Source organism: Podarcis liolepis (genome assembly GCF_965112155.1).
Source record: "Podarcis liolepis genome assembly, chromosome: 15".
NCBI lineage: Eukaryota > Metazoa > Chordata > Lepidosauria > Squamata > Lacertidae > Podarcis > Podarcis liolepis.
In genome coordinates, this window is record NC_139566.1 from 14,504,701 (window position 1) to 14,528,274 (window position 23,574).

At 47.3% G+C, this 23,574-nt stretch overlaps 1 protein-coding gene across 4 annotated transcripts in view; it reads left to right on the forward strand.

The window, feature by feature from the left end:
• Positions 1-23,344, forward strand: part of CADM3 (cell adhesion molecule 3) — a 107,944-nt gene extending 84,600 nt beyond the window's left edge. Inside the window, exons 8-9 of one of the 4 annotated variants that reach the window (XM_083477826.1) lie at positions 2,685-2,810; positions 4,066-23,344. In XM_083477826.1, coding sequence (XP_083333952.1) covers positions 2,685-2,810; positions 4,066-4,184 — 245 coding nt within the window. In that variant the 3' untranslated portion in view covers positions 4,185-23,344. Of the gene's footprint in view, positions 1-2,684; positions 2,811-4,035 lie in introns of all 4 variants that reach the window. The other 3 variants (XM_083477825.1, XM_083477828.1, XM_083477827.1) reach the window with 3 other exon arrangements.
• Positions 23,345-23,574: the final 230 nt, after the last annotated feature.

Sequence of the window (23,574 nt, forward strand, 5' to 3'; positions counted from 1 at the left end):
TGAAATGCAGTATTGATGGGGGGAATATGAGACAAGACTTTTTCTTTTTTGGAGCAAAGGGATTTGCGCATCTGGCATGTGTGTTTAGTGCCTCGACCAATTTCGCTGCATGCGACAATAACCGCTTGAGAGTGTGGCATCAGGAAGGAGGCCAAAGGCGGTTGTGCTCCCGAGGACGCATCAATCAAGTGCTCTCTGAAGTGTGTGTGTGTGTGTGTGTGTGTGTGTGTGTGTGTGTGTGTGTGATTTTTCTCCCTAAACGATTCCTGCACTATCAGACTCTGAACTGATTGCAGACTTCTTAGCAGCCCCAGCCCTGGTGTAGCATGGTGGCTAAATGGCTGCGCTAAGAATCAGGAAGTCCCTGGTTCAAATCCTGCCGTGGTAGCTTAAGGCAAGCTTGTAGCCCTTTGGACTCAGTCTCCCCATCTGCGTTATGGGCGGGGATCATAATGCCGACCCACCTTGCTGTAAGGAAGATGGTATGATTTCCACATTGCAGGGAGTTGAGCTAGATGACATTCGAGGTCCCTTCCAACTCTCTGCAATTCTATGATTCTGGGATAGCACGTGCAAAGTGCTTTGAACACATGGAAGCACCATACCGTGCTGGCCCCCATATGCTGGAGCCAAATGTACTTTCTCTGCCTTGCCGGCACCTCGTCTGCTCACCCCACAGCTACTCCTCCACCTTTAAAGGTCCACCGATTATGTCGCCATAGCAACCACTTAACCCCTTCACTCAGGCTGCTGTGTTGAGTGAGCATCTTCATTCCCAAATAATCCCCCATGGGTTCTGGATGGGCACTTGATTGGCAGGAGCGGGGGGGGGGGGAGCCACCAGGGAGCCACCTGCTGAGGCATCTCAGCCGAGGATTTAGCTGTCTTATATTTGGGTCCATGGCCTGGCCTATCTTGCATCCATATCTTGCATGCCTGGTTTTCCAGATTCAGGAATAAGAATGGCTTTGCTAACACTTGGGTCACTTTATTGCTCTCTCCTGCAGGATGCTCGGCTGCTGCAGAAATAGTCATAGTTATTTACTTATTTATCATTGTTACTACTACTATTTTATTTAGGCAATTTATATACTACTGGCTACTACAGAAATATCACACATCATTTTTTTAATCAGAATTGTTTTAGGGGATTTATATGCTGCATGCTACAGAAATATCACAAACTATTGTTGGTTGTATATTTGTATATAAATATTAAATTTGTATACGACCCTTCGTCACAAGATCTCAGGGCACTTCACAGAATAAAATACAAGATAAAGAATTAAAGCAAAAACAACAAAACAATACTCCCCTGCTCCCATAGACACATTTAAAAGGCTGTGGGATATTAATCAGCCAAAGGCCTCGTTGAAGAGGAATATTTTCACCTAGCACCTAAAAATATATAATGGAGGTGCCCGGTGAGCCTCCCAGGGGAGAGAATTCCAGAAATGGGGAGCCACTACAGAAAAGGCCCCTTCTCGTGTTGCCGCTCTCCAGACCTCACATTCTTTAAGTACAAGTCCACCACAAAAAAGGCGTTTTGGCAGAGCCTCCTGTTTTCATGTACTTGAAAGAAAACAGAGACCTATTGCTATGTGTGGCCTATTATTCAGCTACAGCTTTCAGTTGCCCTTCAACATGGTAATGCTACATAAGAGAGAAAACATTAGGAACGTCAAACCAAAACCATTCAAAAGCTTCAAGGTTATATGTGACGTTCATGGCTGAGTGGAGATTCGAACCCTTCTCTCCCAAGTCCTAGTCCTGTGCTCTAAACCACTACACCACACTGATACTGATTACATTGCATTGGTGTCTTATTTTTTAACCCCCACAAAAGTTACTGGATGCAATCCTCTATCTCTGGTGTTAGAGCAGGGGTAGGCAAACTAAGGCCCGTGGGCCGGATGCAACCCAATCGCCTTCTCAATCCGGCCCACAGACTGTCTGGGAATCAGCGTGTTTTTACATGAGTAGAATGTGTCATTTTATTTAAAATGCATCTCTGGGTTATTTGTGGGGCATAGGAATTCATTCATTCCCCCCCCCCAAAAAAAAAATATATCGTCCGGCCCTTCCACATGGTCTGAGGGATGGTGGACCGGCCCACAGCTGAAAAAGGTTGCTGACCCCTGTGTTAGAGTAAAGAAGTGTGTCTTCAACATCAGACAGAAACTATGTACAGTGGTACCTCGGGTTACATACGCTTCAAGTTACATACACTTCAGGTTACAGACTCCGCTAACTCAGAAATATTACCTCAGGTTAAGAACTTTGCTTCAGGATGAGAACAGAAATCGTGCTCTGGCAGCGTGGCGGCAGCAGGAGGCCCCATTAGCTAAAGTGGTGCTTCAGATTAAGAACAGTTTCAGGTTAAGAGCAGACCTCCAGAACGAATTAAGTTCTTAACCCGAGGTACCACTGTAATGAAGGTATGGAGGACAGGGAATTTCACTGTGGCCAGCATGGGGAGTATTTCATCTTCCCCTCTGTATATTCTGCTTTCTTTCTTCCTCCTAGCCTCATCCCTCGTCCGCTTCTGCCTCGACTGCTCTGGTTTGGGTGCTTGGAAGGAAAAGCCAGTCAGTGAGACGTGTGGATTTTCTTGGCCGCTTCTCAGCTAACTTTTTCTCAGCCAACTTTTTCTCCTTTCCCTTTTCTGCTTTCCCTCTGGATAGATGCAAGCCCCATGACCCACAGTGGGAGCACGTACCACGCCATCATTGGGGGAATAGTGGCTGTCATTGTCTTCCTGCTCCTTATCCTCCTCATTGTTCTGGGTCACTACCTGATCCGGCACAAAGGTAGGCTTCAACTCAAACCTGCACAAATGTTTTCTGCGTCTTGCAAACCCGGGCTGGGTAGACCGCAAGGGTTGAATGCGGCCCTCCAGGCATCGCTTATCTGGCCCTTGGGGCTCCACATACCCTTCTCCAGCTGCATCCAAACTCTGCTCAGGCTGCTCCCCTTGCCAGCCTTGCTTCACACCTTCCTTGAGGGCTTTTGGAAATGTCTGAAATGTCGGCCTGGATAGGCGATAGAGAGGTGTGTTTGTTTGTGTGGAAACTAACCTACAGTACAAAGATTTTTAAAATTGCATTCATTGCTCTGTCTGCTTTGGCCTCTGGCCCCGCCCACCAGTTGCACATGGCCCTCAAAGAGTTCTCCAGAAGGAAATGTGGCCCTTGGGCTCCAACTCTAGCTGGAGTTATTGGAAAAGGGGGTTTGAATGTAAGCGTAGCCAGGATTTATGTTGGGGCAGCAAGACACCCACCTGTCCTGTTCCAGAACCGAGCTACCTGTGACGCGATTGGTCAGTTCGTTGAAGCCACGCCTATCGCTCTGTCAGGTCACTAGAATGCGCCACAACATCATCAGAGTGACCTTGGCGAGCATTTCCATTTCAAATATTGTGATCATTTGTAATTTGGGTTAGGTAAAGGTAAAGGGACGCCTGGCCGTTAGGTCCAGTCGTGACTGACTCTGGGGTTGCGGCGCTCATCTTGCTTTATTGGCCGAGGGAGCCGGCATACAGCTTCCAGGTCATGTGGCCAGCATGACTAAGCTGCTTCTGGCGAACCAGAGCAGTGTACCTTCCCATCGGAGTGGTACCTATTTATCTACTTGCACTTTGATATGCTTTCGAACTGCTAGGTTGGCAGGAGCAGGGACTGAGCAACGGGAGCTCACCCCATCACAGGGATTCAAACCGGCAACCTTCTTATCGGCAAGTCCTAGGCTCTGTGGTTTAACCCACAGTGCCACCCGTGTCCCAAGTACTTAACCAAATACTTTTGGTTAAGTATTTTTTATTTACTTACTTGATTTAGGGGGGCAGTTGCTGCCCCGACTATGCCCATGGTGCTGAACCTCTGATCTTCTGCACATAAGCCATGTCTTTTGGAGGTGTGGTTGGGTGAACCATGCAAGTCCCATGTTCCCTTGCGGTGGTACAGACCCTTCCCACTTTTCTTAGCCATCCTAAATAAGCTCCACTGTTGCTCCAAGCCAAATGACCCAATTTGGTAGCTTCCTCTCTTTTTCTGTGTCCCTATGCAGGTACCTACCTGACCCACGAGGCCAAAGGCTCGGACGACGCCCCAGATGCAGACACAGCCATTATCAATGCCGAGGGCGGTCAAACTGGTGGGGATGACAAGAAGGAGTATTTCATCTGAGTGGGGAGGGTGGGGCCTGGCGGCCAGGCAGCAGGGGGGAGGAGGAGGAGGAGGAAGTGGCGGATCGGAACCCAACCTCGACTGAATGACAACAGAACCCACCCAACCAATATGTCAAAGGAATTTCTCTTGCGCCCAGGAAGGAATGGACGGACAGACAGAGGGATGATGGTGGGGGACCGAGATCGGCGAGGGGACAGAGGAGGAACGAGAGAGAGAAAGAAGATCAGCTTGGCTCACAATGCTTCTTTGAACTTGTATAAAACATTGTTACTAAACGGGGGGGACACGCACCCGAACATTGAGAACCCCTCAAAACCCCTTGTTCCTGCTTGCTTGTACCTACATATCTGCGGCTGCCAAAATCGCACTAAACACAGACCTGGAGAGTGAGTGATGATACCTTTCTTTCTTCCTTCCTTCCCTCCCTCCCTCCCTTCTTCCTTCCTTCTTTCCCTCCCTTCTTCCTTCCTTCCTTCCGGCTCCTTTTGAGGCTGTTTTATCTTCTTTTTCGATGGCGTACTCTTGTTTTTGACTCTTTTTTTTCTTTTTCTTTTTACAAAAAAAGAGAAAAACCTCTGTTCTCGTTCCCTTATGTTTGGAATGTCTTGAAGTGGGGGCACTGTAGGGGTTTGTTGGGGGGGTTCGGATGGTGTATCTCTTGCTTTCCTTTAGAGTTGTTCTGCTTTTTCTGTTTTGATGTCGAAGGATCAAATCCGCTTGTGTTTGGGGTGGGGAGAACGGACGTTGGGAGGAGATCCCTTAATCCTGCATCTTAGGGGTCAAGCAAGGCGGGCTGAACTCTGAGCAAGGTAGTGCTGGGCTTATCAATATCAGGGGCCCAGCTCTAGGGCCTGGAAAGCCCCCCCCCTTTCCTACTGGAAGAGGAGGTGGACACAGCAAAGGTAACTTTCCTCCATGCCTCCTCCAACTTCCTCAGGCCTTCCTCTGTGATGGTCTTCATTTGGGAAGGTTTTAGGAGCCAGGCTGATGAAGGAAAGGCTCAGATTTGGGGGGCAGGTTTGCTATGAAAAGCTCTGCCAATTTTATCCTTCGACGAGATTTTGTTCCTCCGGTTGCGTCTCTTTGTTTCGAGAGGAGAGTGTTGTTGTGTGGTCCGTGTACCAAGGGATGCCAGCTAGCCGGTTGCAGTCCCAACCCAAACCCATGGCAAAAGAAGAAGAAAGGGGGAGTTTTCCTTGATGCTCCCCTGGTGTCCTTTATGCTTCCCAGTCACGAGGGGGGGGGGATTCGAGAGCCAGGTGCTTCTAAGGGGGCCGCTCAAAGAGAGAGGACTCCCATCACTGGGGTTTTCTCTTGGTTCGGAGCCCCGGTTTCTCAGTGCAAAAGGGTACCCACTACCCTCCTGTGTCTTCCTTGGGTTAGAGAGGAAGCAAGGCATTCCAGGGGGGTGCCCCATAGCTCAAGGGCAGCTTCTAGTGCCATCAGCCCATTGGTGGGGAGAGTTGAATGAGCAAGATTTATTGAGTGATGCAATTACAGTTCCCCAATCTCCAGTGTTTGATACTGATTAGACCACAGGGTGGGGGGGGGGGAGCTTCAGCTGCGGTTATTTCAACATGCCCACAAATACACACCCTGCCAAATTAATTCAAGCCTGGATCCAACACTGAAATCAGAAACAGTGTTTCTTCCTCATCTGAAGGTTGCACTCGTTGCGAATGATTCAGATGCCCTGTTCACCACCGCCACAGAGGGATAAACTAATGCCTTTCCACTGTAAATAAAAACTTGGGGGGGTCCACCACTGTCCCCCCACTCCCCAAATCATGAAATCTTGCTTTGTGATCTCTAAAAGAACAACCACCTCTGGTTCTTCCTTCCACTTTGCCTTCTGTCACAATAGCCTCTCCTCCCTCCCAACTCACACACAGACACAATTGTCACACACAACCACTGCCATGGTTTTTTGAGATTTCCTCAAAAACCTCAGGGAGGGCCAGAAACAATGGATTGTAAAATGAAACAAAAGCAGACTTTGAGGGGAGGGCAGTTGTTCTCGCCATGAAAATGGTAGGCCTTTCAAGTTTTAAGGTGCCTGCTCTTTTCTTTTCTTTTCTTTTGAAATAGTGTAGCAGCTGAACACTTAATACAACAATTGGCATGGATAGGTGAAATATTTTGCCTTAGCTCTGTGAGTTCACATCTGTCTATTTTTCAAAGTATTTAGTGCAATGAACATGCATGCAGAGAGCATGTCCCAGAGATGGCTTCTTTTGCTGCTCGTTTTGTAGTTCTGTGACGTTCACACATTTCATCTCAAACACAGAGCCAAACACCACTTTCCAGCTTGCAATGTCGTGTCTTGAAGATACTGTTGGTCCAGGTTTCACCTGAGATAGGCTAAGTAGCTGGTGATTGTCCTTGGCAACTGGGCAGGCTGGAGAAAAGGGCTTCTGAGCATGTGCAGAGAACTTTCTGTTGTCAGAGTCATTGCAGACATTCCTGGGAACTCCAACTCTTCCAGTGGAGTGAGCAGATGTATTCTCCTCTTGATAGCTTGGCAATATTGATTGGCAACATACTCAGGACAAAGCAAATGCAACAGAACTTCTGGCATGGTGTAGTGATGATGGCTGTGAAAGAGGGGATTAGACAAAATTCTTGGGGGATAAAACAACCAACGGGTACCAGTCCTGATGACTATATGCTACTCCTAGGATCGGAGTCAGGGTTGGTTGGGAGCAGCAGCAAGAGAGAGCTGTTGACCTCATGACCTACTTGTGGCCTTCCTAAAACACCTGGTTGGCCACTGTAGGAACAGATTTCTGGACTAGATGCACATCTGGCCTGACTCAAGAGGACTCCTCTTCTGTTCTTACTGGCCACAGAGGTTAGGAATGGATCCTTCATTTTCAGATGCAGGCTACCTCTAAATATCCAGTTGCTGGGGATCTGTGGCAAATGAGGCTTACTGCCTTCAAGCCCTGGTGGTTGATGGTGGACTTTTCAGACTGAGGCCCCTGATTGGCCACTGTGGCAAACAGGAAACAGAAACTAGAGGATGCTGGAGCTGATGGACCGGTGGTCAGTTCGAGGAGAGTTATCAAGTTTGTTACATCGGTGTTGTCAGGTGTTAAGAGGTCAGCAAGTTGGCCCAGATCCTGCTCTGGCTGAGGGTCCCTTGAAGTGAGAACTAGCATCTCAGGCAGTTTGGTCTTGGGCAGCGATGGGATCCTTTGGCCCCATGGGCCTATTTGAGTTTGCAAGCATCCCTCATTTGGCCTGCAAGGCTGTTCTGACCAGACTAAGCCCACCTATCCTACACCCGATGTCAGGTTTTGGACAGGTAAAGATGGGCCTGGTCCAAGAAGGAGGTGAGAATTTGTGCTATGGACTGTGTTTTGGAGATCCTGGCAACCAGCTGATCACCGGGGCTTCAAAGCACCCTGGTCATCAGTGCTTGCAGCGAGAGCTGTGTGCAATCCTCTGAAGTCGTCAACGATCAGCTGGTTGCATTTGCACCTGCATGGTTTGATTTCAAAACCCTGCAGAAAGAAATGGGTCTCACCTGTGATGTCAGGTGTGGCAAACTTGGCCTGTGGCAGGGAAGATAGGTAAAGAGCTGGATCCAGTTTCCTACTCCTGGTGTAAGAGGACCTTCTTAAGTGCCTATGGAACGTGGGACTCAGGGAGAAGGAAGGCAGGAGGATGCAAGGCTAAGCAAACTTTATCAGCTGATTGTTGGGGGCTTAAAGAAAACCACACATTGCTCTGCAAGCACTGATGGGTGCTTTGAAGCACCAACAATCAGCTGATTGTTGGGACTTCAAAGCACAGTCCACAGCACAACCTTCCCCCGCCTTTTATGGACCACGTCCACCTTCACCTGCTCAAAAGCTGACATCAGGTGGGAACCTCCCAGGGTTGCTGCAGTGAATCATAAAATCACAAGCTTGTAGAGTTGGAAGGGTCACCTAGTCCAGCCTCCTGCAAGTACATTACTTTGAAGCGGTGGGAATCTTGCTCCTGCCTCTGCCAGTCTCTGAACTGATTGGAAGTTTGATGGAAGTGTTGGCTCTTTGATTTGGTCAAGCCAATGACTAATACCTCCCCACCACCACCAAAACCTCTGCTCCATCGGACCCCAGCCATGGATGGATCTCTGTAGATGTTGTTGGACTCCCAGTTCCCATCAGCCCCAGCCAGCAGGGGATGATGGGAGCAGGAGTCCAACAATATCCACAGAGCCATAGTGCGCTGTGGGATCTCCCCTTCTTTCGCCTGGTGACTGAACAGATTATCAGCACCTCTGCAAATGGAATCAAGGCTGTATCAATGTCAGTGGCCTCCAGGGAGCCCACAAGACAGCAGACTCCCCTCTGTTGTTCCCTCTCCTCCCCTAATCTGCTCTTTAGAGCTAGACTGCCCCTGGACATGGAGGTTCTAACACACGGTCTGCCTTTCTATAACTACTGGGCATCTTGAGTTTTCAGCACAGGGTGGGATCTATTAATTTATTTGGGGTTGCAGCCAATGTTTGTCCTACTCAGAGGAGACCCATGGACATGGCTAACTTAAGTCCATTAATGTCAACGGGTCTATGCTAGACAATATTTAGTTGGATACCACCCCATAGACCATGGATTAGGTTGGATTACCATGTGGCTGATCCATGTGAGAAGATTTGTCTGGCTGGGGGAAATCTGCTTTGTGCACGTGAGAAGGAAAGCAGAGTAACCTGACCAAGGCAGCCCATTGATGCATCTAACTCAGTGCTGTCTACACTGACCAGCAGCAGCAGCAGGTAGCTCTCTGGCATTTAAGGCAGGTGTGTCTCTCCCAGCCCTACCTGGAGATTGAACTGGGGGCATTCTGAATGCAAAGCAAATTCTCTGCCCCTGAGCTGCGACCATTTTCCAAATAAGATTCTAGTCCTCATGTTTCCAGAGGAAGGACTGTATTAAATAGAAACAAGGGAAGCTGCCTTATACTGGCTTCGTCAAGCTCAGTGCTGCCTACACGGATTGGCAGGGTTTCAGAGGGGATATTCTGAGCCCCACTGGGAGATGCTGTGGGTGTCTGAGCCTGGGGCAAGGCAGCATGTGCTGTAGCAATGAGCCGTGATGGAGAGAAAGCGAGAGAGGAGGAATTTTATCTCTGTGTGTGTAAGAGAGATGGGGCTCTTACTTGCACTAATTAAAGGTGATATCTTCAGCTCAGCAGGGTTAACAACAGTTTTAAAGCCCTTGTTGTCTCTTCCAGCACGAAACAATTACTTGTCGTTTGAAGCTTTCCTGCCAACATGCATGTTGACAAAACCTTTAGCATTTTTTTCCCTTTTAACCTGGCACTTGGCAAGCAGTCACCTCCTTTGAACTGACAACGGAGTCATGCCTTCACGTTTAACCCTCCAATGTTCTTTTCTCTCCCCTCCCAATTCCCCTGGGTGACTAAGCCGCCTCGATTTCTGTCCTCCTGCCAGGCAAACTGGAATATTATTTCGACAAAGCCTCGGCGACTTGACTGCCCCTCGTGCACCATTTAAAATGGGATGCATGGACACAGGGTTGTGTCCAACAAAGCCCTGCTCAGAGTAGGCCCATTAAAATGAACAAGCCTAAGTGAACCATGTCTATTAGTTTCCATGGGTCTACTCTGGAGGCACCCTGTTGTTGTTGTTGCTGCTGCTTTAATGCAACAGCATTTGTCAAGCTGGTGCCCTGCAGATGTTTTGAACTGAGGCTGATGGGAGTTATAGTTGAAAATATCTTGAGGGCACCAGCTTGGCAAACCTTGTTTTGATATGACATACCTGCCCAGGGAGGTTGTCTCAGGCAGGTCTTTGTAACAGATGGAAAATGAACTGAAATCTTTTTGTTAGGAGCGTTCAAATCAAAAGTGTGCTGTGTAAACTTTTAAAACACACAGGTGCCTTGTGTTTCTTTCACATGGAAAACATTGGAATGAGCCAATGAACAGAAACCAGGCAGGTAACTCCTGTTGTATAAACTTTTCTGTAACTGCACTCATATGAACTAGTACCAAGGTTATTTCAGATTTGTAAAGATATAGCTTGTAGGGAACTGTGATACTGTGGAATTCATGTGTCCTGCCCTCCAAGAAACAGATTCAAAGGTTCTAATTCATGCAGCAGCTACAGGAGTGGACTGAAATGTAAAACTGAACTGTGACACAGAGTCATATAATTGTAGAGTTGGAAGGGACCAACCCCATGCAATAAAGGAATCCTAGCTAAAGAACCCCTCACAGCCAACCTCTGTTTATAAACCTCCATTGAAAGATAGTCTGCCACCTTCCGAGGGAGTCTCTTCCACTGTCAAACAGCTCTTACCTTCAGAAATTTCTTCCTGATGTTTCGTTAGAATCTCCTTTCTTGCCATTTGAATCCATTTGTTTTGGTCCTAATACCCTCTGGAAGAGCAGAAAACAAGCTTGCTGCATCTTCCATTGGACAGCCCTTCAGATATCGTATCATCTTTCAGTCTTCTCCAGGCTCAACATTGCCCAACTCCCTCAACCGTTCCTCATAAGGCTTGGTTTCCAAACCCTTGATTATCTCGGTCTCCCTCCTCTGCACACATTCCAGCTTGTCAATATCCTTCTTAAACTGTGCTGAGCAGAACTGGACATAATACTCTGGAAGGGGTCTGGCCAATGCAGAACAACAAAGTTGTCCTATTCTTTCCCTTGATGTGGGCAGTGGGGTAATGCTTGTTCTTCAGACATTTTAAACACTTAGGAAGCTGCCTTATACAGAGTCAGACCATTGGTCCACCTTTCTCGGTAGCCTAGAGGCATTCCTAGCCTTACCTTGAGATGCCAGAGATTGAACCAGGGCCTTCCTCAAATCACTGTACAGAAATATTTATTGGTGAAAAGGAGGGCATAGAAATTAAGTTTGGTTGATCTCGCCAAGAGTGCAGCAACAGCTTAAAAGTGTCCCTGGCTATGACTAACCTTACTTTTTTTATTATTGTGATTTATCACATTTTTATTCCCCCAAGTTTATTTCCTCACAAGAACTCTGTGAGATGTGATAGGCCTTACTATGTCATTCACAGGAGAATATATATATATATATATATATATATATATATATATATATATATAACAGAAAGACATGCCAATATTGTCTCTGTTTTGACATATCATTCAAACACAGGGACGAGATCGTTCCTTAGAGACAAGCCGTTAAATTGCAAACCTACAAAGATTTATTGACCATTTTATTAGCTGAGCGTGGAAAGATTCAGCTCAATGGTGTTTCCCGGCCTGTTGTCCAATAACTTTAAAAAAATTATGTTGGTGTCATTTTTGGAGTTACACGATTCATTCTCCAGGAGCTGAAATGGATTTGCCCACCTTCAAATAATCTTGTGTCAAATATTCACTGGATATTCTCTGAATATTCACCAAATACCGGCCTTGACACCTGACAAGATTTGAGGGCTCTCTCCTGCTCTCTCCCCAGGCTAGGGGACCTGTGGCCTTCCAGATGTTTCTGGTCTACAACTCTCATCATCCCTGACTATTGACCATGCTGGGTGGAGCTGATGAGAGCTAGAGCTCAACAGCATCTGGAGGACCAAAGGTTCCTCATTCCTGAACTACCTAACCTATCTTCTCCAGTTCCCAGCATGCACTCTGACACACCCTTAAAGCCCAAGATTCCTCCACATGCTAGGATCACACCTAGAAACAGAATGTGGGTGGAGCTATGCAGATTTGAGGGTGGGGCTAGGCCATCTGAGAGGTGGAGCTATTCAGATCAGGGGTGTGGCATTCAGTGGTTTCCATCCACAGGCTAACTGTACATCTGTATTTGGCTTGCTTTGGAGAAACTGGGCAGGCATTTTACATATGGCGGAAGCTTCTTTTTGTGTCCCCTTTTTTCCTTTCATCATGCTTCTCTATCTGCTTTCTCATTTCCAAAAGAAAAAAGAAAAGTGCCATCAGAGCTCACTTATGCTTAGCCCCTAAACTTTTTTTCCAGCTCCATCCTTACTTCCGGAGTATATAAAATTATTTCCTTTATAATCCAGTTCCTCACTCCTTTCCCTTTGTTATATGTTGGGTGTGGCCAAGAAATGGAGCCTGGGTGGAGCCATACAGATTAAAAAGTGAAGCTATTACCATATTTTTCGCTCTATAAGGTGCACCAGACCACAAGACGCACCTAGTTTTTGGAGGAGGAAAACAAGAAAAAAAATATTCTGAATCTCAGAAGCCAGAACAGCAAAAGGGATCGCTGCGCAGTGAAAGCAGCAATCCCTTTTGCTGTTCTGGCTTCTGGGATAGCTGCGCAGCCTGCATTTGCTCCGTAAGACGCACACACATTTCCCCTTACTTTTTAGGAGGGAAAAAGTCTTATAGAGCAAAAAATACAGTATGTAGATCAGGGATGGGGAAATTCAGTCCTGTTGGCCCGATTAGCAATCCCATTTGGGGAAGTCCAAACCCAGCTGCAGCGGCTGTTTTAGGGCAGTGTGACCAGTTCTACCACGCTGGGCACTGAGCTTGGGGGGTGTCACAGGGCATCACAAGGATGACATACTGAATTGAGCAGAATGGAAGGTGAGAGGTGGAAGTGCTGGGTTTTGGCATCGCACAGGTCACGGCTGAAATTTGACAGACCAAAGTTCGCTCCTGCCAGCTGTCAGTAGGGATAGGATAAATTTGGTTCAGTTAGCATTTAAGGGAAACCTACCTAATTCAGATAATACATTCACATAATGCAAAAACTGAAAAATAGCCATCCTTTGATATTTACACTTTTCTGAATTTTTGCAGTGCAGTTTTCTGGCCAAGTAGTGTGTACAAAAATGCATTTTCTCAAGTAAAGTGTGCACATATATTAGTGAAAATAATATACCAAAATGCATAATATTACGGAACTTTGCTTTACAAAAATGTGTCTATTGTTTTAAATTGCGTACAAACGTATATATTAGGGGAAACTTGCATTAAAATGCTGTTAAATTTTCAGGAGGACCTTTTCAATTAAAAAAAAATTGGCGACATTTTTCCACCTTCGCCACATCAAGCAGTTGGTCCCTTATGTTTCCCGCCCCGACCTGGCCACAGTGATCCATGCGATGGTCACCTCCAGGCTTGATTACTGTAATTTGCTCTACGCGGGGCTGCCCTTGAAACTATCCCAGAAACTCCAGCGGGTGCAGAATGCTGCAGCGAGACTCCTCACGGGGTCTCTGCCATGGGAGCATATTCATCCAGTGCTTTTCAAGCTGCACTGGCTCCCGGTGAAGTACAGGGTCAGATTTAAGGTGCTGGTTTTGACCTTTAAAGCCCTTCACAGCCTAGGACCCTCGTACCTATGGGACCGCCTCTCCTGGTATGCCCCACAGAGGACCTTAAGGTCCATATATAGCAACACCCTAGAGGTCCTGGGCCCTAAGGAAGTTAGATTAGCCTCAACCAGAGCCCAGGGCCTTCTCAACACTGGCTCCAGCCTGGTGGAACTCTCTGTCTCAAGAGACCAGGGCCCTGTGGGATCTGATTTCTTTCCGCAGGGCCTGTAAGACAGAGTTGTTCCACCTGGCCTTTGGCTCAGAATCAGTTTGATTCCCTCCCCCTCTTTCTTTTTCCTTTCTCCTCCTGTGTAGAGGCTGCATTTTAATATTTTAATGTTTCAATATTTTAATGTTGTATTTTAATCTTGTTTTTAAGTTGTATTCATTCAACTTGTTTTTATTATTGCTTGTTAGCCGCCCTGAGCCCGGCCTTGGCTGGGGAGGGCAGGGTATAAATAAAAATTATTATTATTATTATTATTATTATTAAAGCAATGTGGAAATGTGGAAAACTGAACTTAAGATCAGGGAAATGAGAAACGGAGGCCTTACCCACACTTCCTCTTGTGCTCCGCTTTCCCTGGGGAATACCGCTCTTTAGCACTCAATCAGAGCAAATGGCAATTTGGGTTTTCTCCTGATTGATGTCTGCTCCGATTTAGAGATGGAGAGTGGGTTTTCCCTGGGAGAGGAGCAGAGCAAGGGGAAAACTGCTCAGACTCCGTGCTTTCTAGGTACGGGACAAGCAGAAGTGTGGATGAGGTCTGAGAAAAACCAGAATTGACAGATTCACCCATCCCTACCTGTCAGATATCTGTCATCTTATGATGCCAGGCACAAAGATCTGTTATCTCTGATCTTAGCACTAAGCAACAGAGCACTAGGGTCTACCTGCTCTTTGACAGTATTTCTTTTTCTGAATGGCCGCCTTCAGATGTCTTCTAAAAGTCAAATAGTTGTTTATTTCCTTGACATCTGATGGGAGGGCGTTCCACAGGGCAGGGGCCACTACTGAGAAGGCCCTCTGCCTGGTTTATTTCTAGATGGGTGGTGATATCAGAGATAAATCTATGCCTGCGCTTGACTTGAAATTTGAACAACCTGACATCAGAGGACATAAGATGATTGACAGGTCAGTGGCACTACCAAACTGGGCCAGTTGTGGACCCGACCCTTAGACTGAAAAAGTTCCCCAACTCCTGATGTTGATAGTAGCAGGCCCAAGACTTCAGGGAGGGCAAACCCCGGCTGTGGGTGATTCAGTTTGTAATAGGAGGCAATTCATGATATGTTGAAATACGTTTGTGCAACTCTCTTCTGGGATCTCTGCAACATTCTCATATTCTCCACCCATCATCCATGACAGAGCATTTTGCTAGTATTTGACATTTGGCAGTATTTGATAGCTGACACACGTTGGCATTTAGACCTTGGCAGCTGACGGCTTATGAGATTTTATATCAAACCGAAACACCCGGGAGATTCCAGGAAGCCACTAAACTCCCTCTTGAACTATTTTGAGGTTAAGCACATCCCTGTTGAAAATTAAAATCCCGGTGTCAAATCTTGAAAACGGCAGATTCCACGCTTGTGCGACAGAAGTGGGAGATGTTGCTGGGTTTTGAATGGGGCTGGGTTTCGTTGCTAGACAGAGTCAGCAAACAGACCAAAGGACTCCCCGCTGATGGACCACTGAAGATTTTGCCCCTTCCTGCACTTGTGGAGCATAGATTAACCATAAAGCAATAGTGACAGAGTGGCCTTCTGCCTTGACTGTAGAATACCACCATAGAGATGAAAAGGGCCTGGCGGGCTATCTAGTAGCCCAACTTCCTGTTCTAAGCAGGAACTCCGATGGTAGAACTTCTCAAAAGGCTCGTTGGTCATTGGTTCCATGGTGGAACTGCTCTTACCATCAAGAAATCTCTCTTAAATGTTCATCTGAAACTTACCTCCTTGCATCTTAAACCCATTAGCCCGTGTTCTGCCCTTTGGAGCAATAGAGAACAAATCTTTGCCTTCTTCTGCATAACAGCCCTTCTGGTTATTGAAGAGTACTCTTTCCCCTCAATCTTCTCTTCTCTGTGTGAAGAGCATGCCCAGCTTCTTCTCTTTTTCCTCATACAGCTTATTTTCTCCATCCTGCTGAGCCCTCTTTGTGGCCCTCCTGTCAACCACTTTTTCTATATGTCCTTCTTAAAGAGTGGTGCAACATTTGGAGGTTCCCAGAGAAGCAACTGGTCTGTCTAGCTCAGTATTGTCCACACTGACAGATAGCAGCTTTCTGTGATTTCAGACAAGAAATCTTCCCCAGTCAGGGATTGAACCTGGGACTTTCGCATAGGAAGCAGGTGCTCTAACACTGAACTGCAACCCTTCAAACAGCTGGAAAGATAACTCCATTCAAGGATGGCTAGTGAAGAACAAAGTGCAATGACTTACTTCCTACAGTCTCCATCTGTAGGACCATGGGACAAACTCCATCCTTAGCCACCAGGTGGCTCTTTTACCTGGTGGTTGTCAAATCCCTGTGCTACAAGCCAGTCCACAATTTTGAACCTCAACATCAGGTAGTCCTACAGCCTGGGAATCTGTCACTCATGGGAATGAGCACAATGATTCACTAGTCATGCACAAGCCTTCAAGAATATGAGGCACGGCTCTCTGGATTGCATCCCACAATGAACGAATAGCCTAAAGGCAGCCTGGAGTTTTCTCCTACCTCATCTCTTTTAAATATTGGGTTGCCAGGCCTACTCAGAGTAGACCTGTTGAAATTAATGGCCATGGCTAACTTAGACTTATTAATTGCAATGCATCTACTCTGAGTAAACGTTAGTTGAGCACAGCCCATTGTTTTTAATGTTCAGAGGAAGAAAATCACTGATCGATAACATTCACATGACAAAAAGACAACATATGGGGAAGGATCCCTGCCATTTCTATATGATGGACCTGCAAAGTCCACAAAACGGTGGTTCCTGCATTTCAGGGGGTTGGACCAGATGACTCCTGGGTGCCTTCCAACCCTACAAGTCTATGGTTCTATGAAAACAGTACTATTTTTCTAGTCATCGGAATAACATTTCCCTTTCTTGAATATATATGTTACTTCTTTTAAAAGTATTCATAATTAGTAGTAGTGGTAGCAGCAGTATTATATTTATAGTTTACCTATCTTCCAAGAAACTAAAGGTGGCAAACGAGGTTCTCCCTCTTCCCCATTTTATCCTCACAACAACCCTGTGAGGTAGCTTGAGCTGAGAGATTCTGACTGGCCCCTTAAGATCACACAGCGAGGTTCATGGCTGGGTGAGGATTTGGACCCTGATTTCCCAGGTTCTCGTCCAACACCATCGTTGGCTCTCATAATCATTGTGTATCACACTTTCTGGAGCCGATCTGCTTTTGGCACTTTTTAGAAGTCTAGGAACGTGTAGAACTACCCACCCAAGTTATCCCAATGGCCCCAGGGCTGGCATCACTGATTGGCACAGTTGGGCACCTTCCAAGGCCCCCTTTGCAGCACAGGGCCCACTAACAACTAGACATCTCCCCACATCGCTACTGTTCTTAAAATCTGCTGTTGTTACCTAGTCACCCGCTTTCTTTATTCTTCTTCATTCTCATTATGGCATCCCTATTCCACATCTCCTCCAAATGGCTCAAGGTTCTCTCCCTGTGAAGTGGGTCAGGCTGAGAGGCTGTGAATGGCTCATTGGCACTCAGCAAGTTACATGGCCAAGTGGAGATTGGAACTCTGGTCTTCCAGGTCCTGGTCCAACACCCTAACTGCTACACCACACTGTCAAGTAGCAAGCAGTATCTGGAGTGAGGAGAAGGACCTCCATTCACCTCTCCATCTAGGGCAGGTGTGAGGAACCTGCAGCCCTCCAGGTGTTGCTGAACCAGAATTAACCTCTTACTACTGGTCGTCCCAGCTGGGGCTGATGGGAGTTGGAGTACATCAGTAGCTGGAGGACCACAGGTTCCCTATCCCTGGTCTACAGAGCTGAATTGGTTGGACTCAGGCCACATTCACACCAAACATTTCAAACCCTACACTACCTCTTTCAACAGCCATGGCTTCCACCCACAAAGAATTCTGGGAGCTGTAGTTTGTTGAAAGTGCTAAGAGTTGTTTGGAGACCCCTATTCCCCTCACGGAGCTACAATTTGCAGAGTTCCCTGGGAAGAGGGACTGACTGTTAAACCACTCTGAGAATCGTAGCTCTAGGGAGTTTCCAAACAATTCTGAGCACCGTTAACAAACTACAGCTCCCAGAATTCTGTGGGGGTTGAAGTCCTGACTCTTTAAAGTGGTATCATAGTTCTTTAAATACATGATGTGAATGTGGCCTTAAAAGAAAAAGGCAGGTGACCTGGAGGTGGTGACTGCAAGGAGGAAGAGTTGGGCCACTCCAGAAGGGAACCCACTGAAGACCTTTTGCCCAGGGGTCCCCCAAAATTCAATTAGCTTCACCCAAACTCACTTGGCTGTTTTGTGCCCCAACTGGAGCCCCCCAGTAGCCTTCACTTTTGACAGTAGCTTAGGAGCAGATGGTCAAAGCCACAGTGATGGGTGAACAGGAGCTGGCCTAGACACACAACTCTCTGGATCACAACGGGGAGATCTGTCTGCCCTTGTTCCTTAATGGTCAATGTCCATGCCGTACGTCTAACAGAGGGGTGGGGAACCTCAGGCCCAGGGGCCAAATTCAGCCCCCCAGAACTTATCCCAGGCCACGTCCCCTTTCTCTGGGACACACCCCTTTGGCCCAGCTTTGCACCTGTGTGTTTTTGCCTGGCTGGGATGTGTCTTTGGACTCTGATGATGCTTCTTGCTTGCCTGGAAGAAGGATAGAGAGGCGGGGTGTGTGAGTTGTGCGTGTGCAGAATCTTGCCTACTGTAAAATGCACGCTGCATGTTGTTGCTCTGGCCACTTTTGCCTCTGGCCACGCCCACCACTGGCATTTGGTCCTCACTGCCTGGAAGGATAGGCAGCCCTCGGGCTAGAAGCCCACCCTTGGCTTATGACTCGAATTCCTTGGGGGTGTCACTTGAGCAGGGCTCTTCGCATTGACCTCTTTACTACAAGGTGGTCATGTGTCCTACTTTACAGAGGGTGGTGCTCTCTTTGAAGGAGTCATCTGGCAGAGCAGCTGTCTGGTCTTAAGTCCAGCTTGTAGATAAAAGGTGGTGTCCAACGAAGTTCTGCTCAGAGTAGAGCCATCAGAATTAAGACACCTAAGTTAGCCGTCTCTATTGATGCCAGTGGGTCTACTCTGAGTAGGGCTAACATTGGCGACAACCCAAAGCAATTTAAGAAGGGGGAGGTCTTGTAGTTCTGCCTCAACACTGAACACCTAGACTGCAAACTGAGCTGTCACAGAGGCTACCTGGTCCAATTCTTGTTCCCCACTAAGTTAAGATGTATTTTCTTTCTCTTTGAATTATAGTGATTCTTTCTAAATTTGCATAAGTACACATAAATTAACATATGCAAATTGGTGTCCTCTTTTGTCCGTTTTTTGGGGAGGGGCAATGAATTTCCTACTCTCTTCTCATCTTTTGGGGGAACTCTTGGTACACAGTTGACCTCTCTTTTCTAATGGTGTTTCTTTTGGGGAAGTAGGAGGAGACAGAAGGGTTGCTTCATGCAGATCATTGCTTCCCAAACTTGGGTCTTCTGCTGTTTTTGGACTGCAGTTCCCATCATCCCTGACCACTGGTCCTGCTAGCTAGGGATGATGGGAGTTGTAGTCCCAAAACAGTGGAAGACCCAAGTTTGGGAAGCCCTCATGCAGATCAAAACCCACCCAACAAAAAATCATGTTCATTTGGATATGTGTCATGATGGATCTTCCTTCCAAGTTGAAATCTCTGTGATCCGCCTCAATGCTAGTGCAAGATACACATCACTGCACACCCATGAACACAAGACACCCCATGCCCTCTCCCCATATTCAGGTGGTGGGTGTGCATGTGAATGTGTTTGCAGTTCTAATAAGAAGTGTCGTGGGATTTCAAGCTTCCAGTAAACATTTGCAAACTGGAGAGGCTATTCCAACCACTTTACTAGCACTCCAGAAGCCCACAGTGGAGGCTGGTCCACTGCAGCTAATGGAGCATTGCCTCACCAACCTCAGTCTGCCCTGGGCTAGACCTGAGCTGCCTGCCTTCTTCCTTATAACCAGTACAGCTAGGGGGGGGGAGCTGCTTGTCTCCTTTCTCCTCCTCAGTCTTCAATGTTGCCTTTGCAAAACTCAGCAGAGAGGAGCTGGGGGCAAGACTTGGAATGAATTGGCTCTGCCTGTCCTTCACTCTGGCGCCCCCTACTGTTGTACTCCCTGCCTTCTGCCCTACCAGTCTCAAAGGGCACTAGCCTTACAAGGCAAGCTGTTGATGTGTGTGCGCATGGGCATGCGCAAAGGCCTGCAGCCATGGGCTTTGATATGAGAATCAGTCTGTTTCGGGGACACAACCGTGTTTCTTTCTTCATCCACAACCTGCCAGAGGCTATGAACTCGTTTGTGTCGAGTCTGCTTTGGCCCAGCCTGTGGAGCATTGATTTTATATCAAGCATGCCTGTTGTTTGTATGTATTTCTGCAACACATACACACACAGGAAAAAAATATCCACTGCAGTTTCTCAGCTGGGGAGATTTGCAAGCTAGGAGTGGAGATTCCAGACTTTGGTTATAAAACCAGGGGAGGCGGGCAGCTGAGGGGGAATTGGAGCCAGTGACACTCCAATGGAGCGAGGCTTCTGTTTCACGGATAACAGGCCCCATCATCAAGGAAGATGGAACCCGCCGTGTGACAGCAGGAGAAAGGAAATGCTTAGGTTGGGGAAAACGAAGGCTGGCGGCCATACCGTGGTTGTTGTTTTTTTCCATCGGTTCTCTTGTCACTGTTTGCTCAAAGCCCATTGTTGAGGGGGTTGTTTTTCCCTGTAAACCTCCCAGCCTGGCTGGATAACTAGAAGAGCTTTAGAAAGTCTACATAGGCTCGGTGACTCAAAGGCAAATGGCAAGGACCCAACTTTGATTGAATAGAAAGCCGGTCCCAGCGATGTTGAGCCAAATAAGCTACATGCCTTGTCAGTCCTTCTCAGAGTAGACCCATCAAAATGAACGGACAGGACTAACTTTGGTCCATGAATTTCTATGGGTCTACACTGAGTAGGGCTGACAGTGCATATTACCCAAAGTTGTGAATCGGGGTATGCGTTCTATTTTCTTCTGCTCAGTGGGTGGTGGTGGTGGTTTTATTTAAGCAACAGGGTGACAATTATTGTGATGGATGCAGAAGAACATTAAGTGGATGGGGAGGCCTTTCTCTCTCTTTCGCATCATCCCAGAACTTGGGGATACCTTGTTGGGAGAGTCAGGACAGACACACAGTACATGGTTCAGCGACGTGATCCGCTCCCAGAAGAGGTGATTATGGCCATCAACCTGGATGGCTTTCAAAAGGGGTTAGACAAATTCATGGAGGAGAAGGCTATCAATGACCACTAGCCATGATGGCTATGTTCTCCCTCCACTGTCAGAGGCAGTATACTTCTGAATGCCAGCTGCTGTGGATCACAAGTTGGGCAGTGTGTTCATGTACTGCTTGCACGTTTTCTAGAATTACCTGGTTGGCCACTGAGAAGAGGACACTGGAGCCCCCTTTGGCTTGATCCAGCAACAAGACTCTTCTTAAGCTGCACCTGGTTCAGCTTTTCCCAATTTGGTGTCTTTCAAAGGTTTTGCGCTGCAACTCCCACAACCCCTGACCCTCGGCCATGTAAGCTGGGGCTGATGGATGTTAGAGGGTACCTGTTGAGGGAGGTGGAGCAAATCCATTTTTATTCAACAGAGATCAACCAGAGAAATTTGCAAGTAGGTCACAAAGGGGATGGTAGTGAACATCCATTGTGATGTTTGTTCCAGATCCATGGTGTCCTGGTAAGCAGTCCTCGCCCCCTGTTCCAATCATGTAGCTTCCATAAGTCCCCACCGCCCCAAAAAGTTGGCTTGATTCCAAGGTTGTGCCTCCCTACTAAGATCCCCTTCACTTGAATCCTGCAATATTTGCAAGTTTGGATATTGGAGCTTTTTCATGATCAGAAACATTTTGCCCTCAGTTGTGCATGCCCTTAGGCAGGTACATATTATGAACATTGCTAGGTGTGATGGGAGCAGGGGCACATTACTTTGGGGGTCCACTCTGCTTTTTGAAACATACAAGCAGGGACTCATTCTTGGAACCGGTGAGCAATGCCCATGGATGTGTTTGTTCTTCAGACTGAAGGTCTGCACCTCATTTTACACTAGGTATTTTTCTCGCCCTGACTTAGCACCAAAGCTAAGCTTGCTTGGCCACCTTAGGATGCTTTGCAGTCTTTGATTCACCCATTGAGCAAGTACCTCAGAGATGGGGAGTCTGTGGTCCTCCAGGTGTTGCTGGACTACAGCTGCTGTGATCATCCCTGACCACTGGCCAGGCTGATGGGAGTTGGGAGTCCAACAACAGCACGAAGTTCCCCATTCCTGAGGTGCATCGACCAGAGATTTTTCAGGGTGTGCTATCCCAAAGCAAAGGGAAGACACACCATGTCTTATTATTGACCAGTAAACATTCTCCTATGTTTGCTTGTTTTCTGGAGGGGGGATGTTGGGCAAGATGCCACCAGGAGGCAATCCTTAACTCTGAGGCCAGCCCACCTCTCTGGCCAGAGGGCAGGAGCAAGGCAAAAGGAAACACCACATTTTCTCCTTCCTCTTTCTTGGAGAGTGGACAGGAAGTGGCGGCGGCAGGGTTGGGAGGTTCTGCGATGGAGGTGGCACTGGGCACCCCTTGCTTTGGCTGGGGCCTCAGCGGATACCCAATAATGTCAAGCACTAGCGCCAACCCTGGAATGCCCATCTCTATGCGGCAAACATGGAAGGGATCTTTGCATGTTTCAAGGACTCCTGGGGGGGGGTTGTGGGGAGGCAATGTATGCACCACACCTATGCTCAGAGACGCATTGCACCCCTCCTGCTTTGCCATGAGATCTGTCAGTCAACGCCAGAAGTTCCACAATCTCCACCTCATTTGTTTTCTAGCGTCGGCCAAAAAAATAGCAGGCCATTTATTTTTTTTCCGGGGAGAAGGGGAATAAAAAGACACCATTTGGTTATGTTTGCTGTGGGGAGCAGACAGACTACCAGCCCGAGGACTTTGCTGATGAGAATCAGGCCTGCTCTTTTGCATAAATCTCTTTTCAGTTTCTGTTTCTTATTCACACCAGGTTGTGTCCAAAGGCAGGGCTGACATCTGCATGGATGCAGTGCTATAATTGCTAAAAGAAAAACATGCACACCCCAGAATAATTTTTCTTAGGGCTGATGAGAGGCAAGATGGGTCAGAGGAAGAGCCTAATAATTTACTTATGCTTCACATCTAGGTCTTCCCTTTTCTCCCAGAGAAGCAGAGGCAGGGTGGAGGGTGGAAATGAGAAACAGGACTAGTTAAAGCATCGTCTTGTCCTCTACCTGTGGCAACTGGCGCCCCCTACTGGAACAGGCTCTCTATGCTTCCTAGTTGGAGTTAGACTCTCCCAATATTTACACAAAAGCCATATTTGTACTGAGCTAAAACAAAAAAGAAAACACACCGACACACAAAATCTTCTTCTGGGTGGGCAGTGGGGACAAGAGAGGATGGCGGTCTTGGATTGTTGTGTTGTGATCTTGTATGTACATAAAACTTTCAGGGGTGTGGGGAGGAGAACAAATGAATTACAACAAATGTCAATGTTACTTTATAACCTTTCTAAATATCCTGTGCTAATCTCAGAAGATAAAACCTATAAATATATCTGGATTATACATGTTACCCTGCCGTCTTCTTTGACTGCTTTCCCTGCCTCAAACAGCAGAGCGAGTTGTGACGTGACAATTGGTTTCCTTTCAAGTTTTTCTTCCTCTCTCGTAACGCTAGAACTCGTGCCCCTCCCATGAAGCTGAATGTTGGAAGTGTCAGGACAGGTAACAGAAATGGCCTCGGCCCAGTATACCTGAAGGAGCGTCTCCACCCCCATCGTTCAGCCCAGACCCTG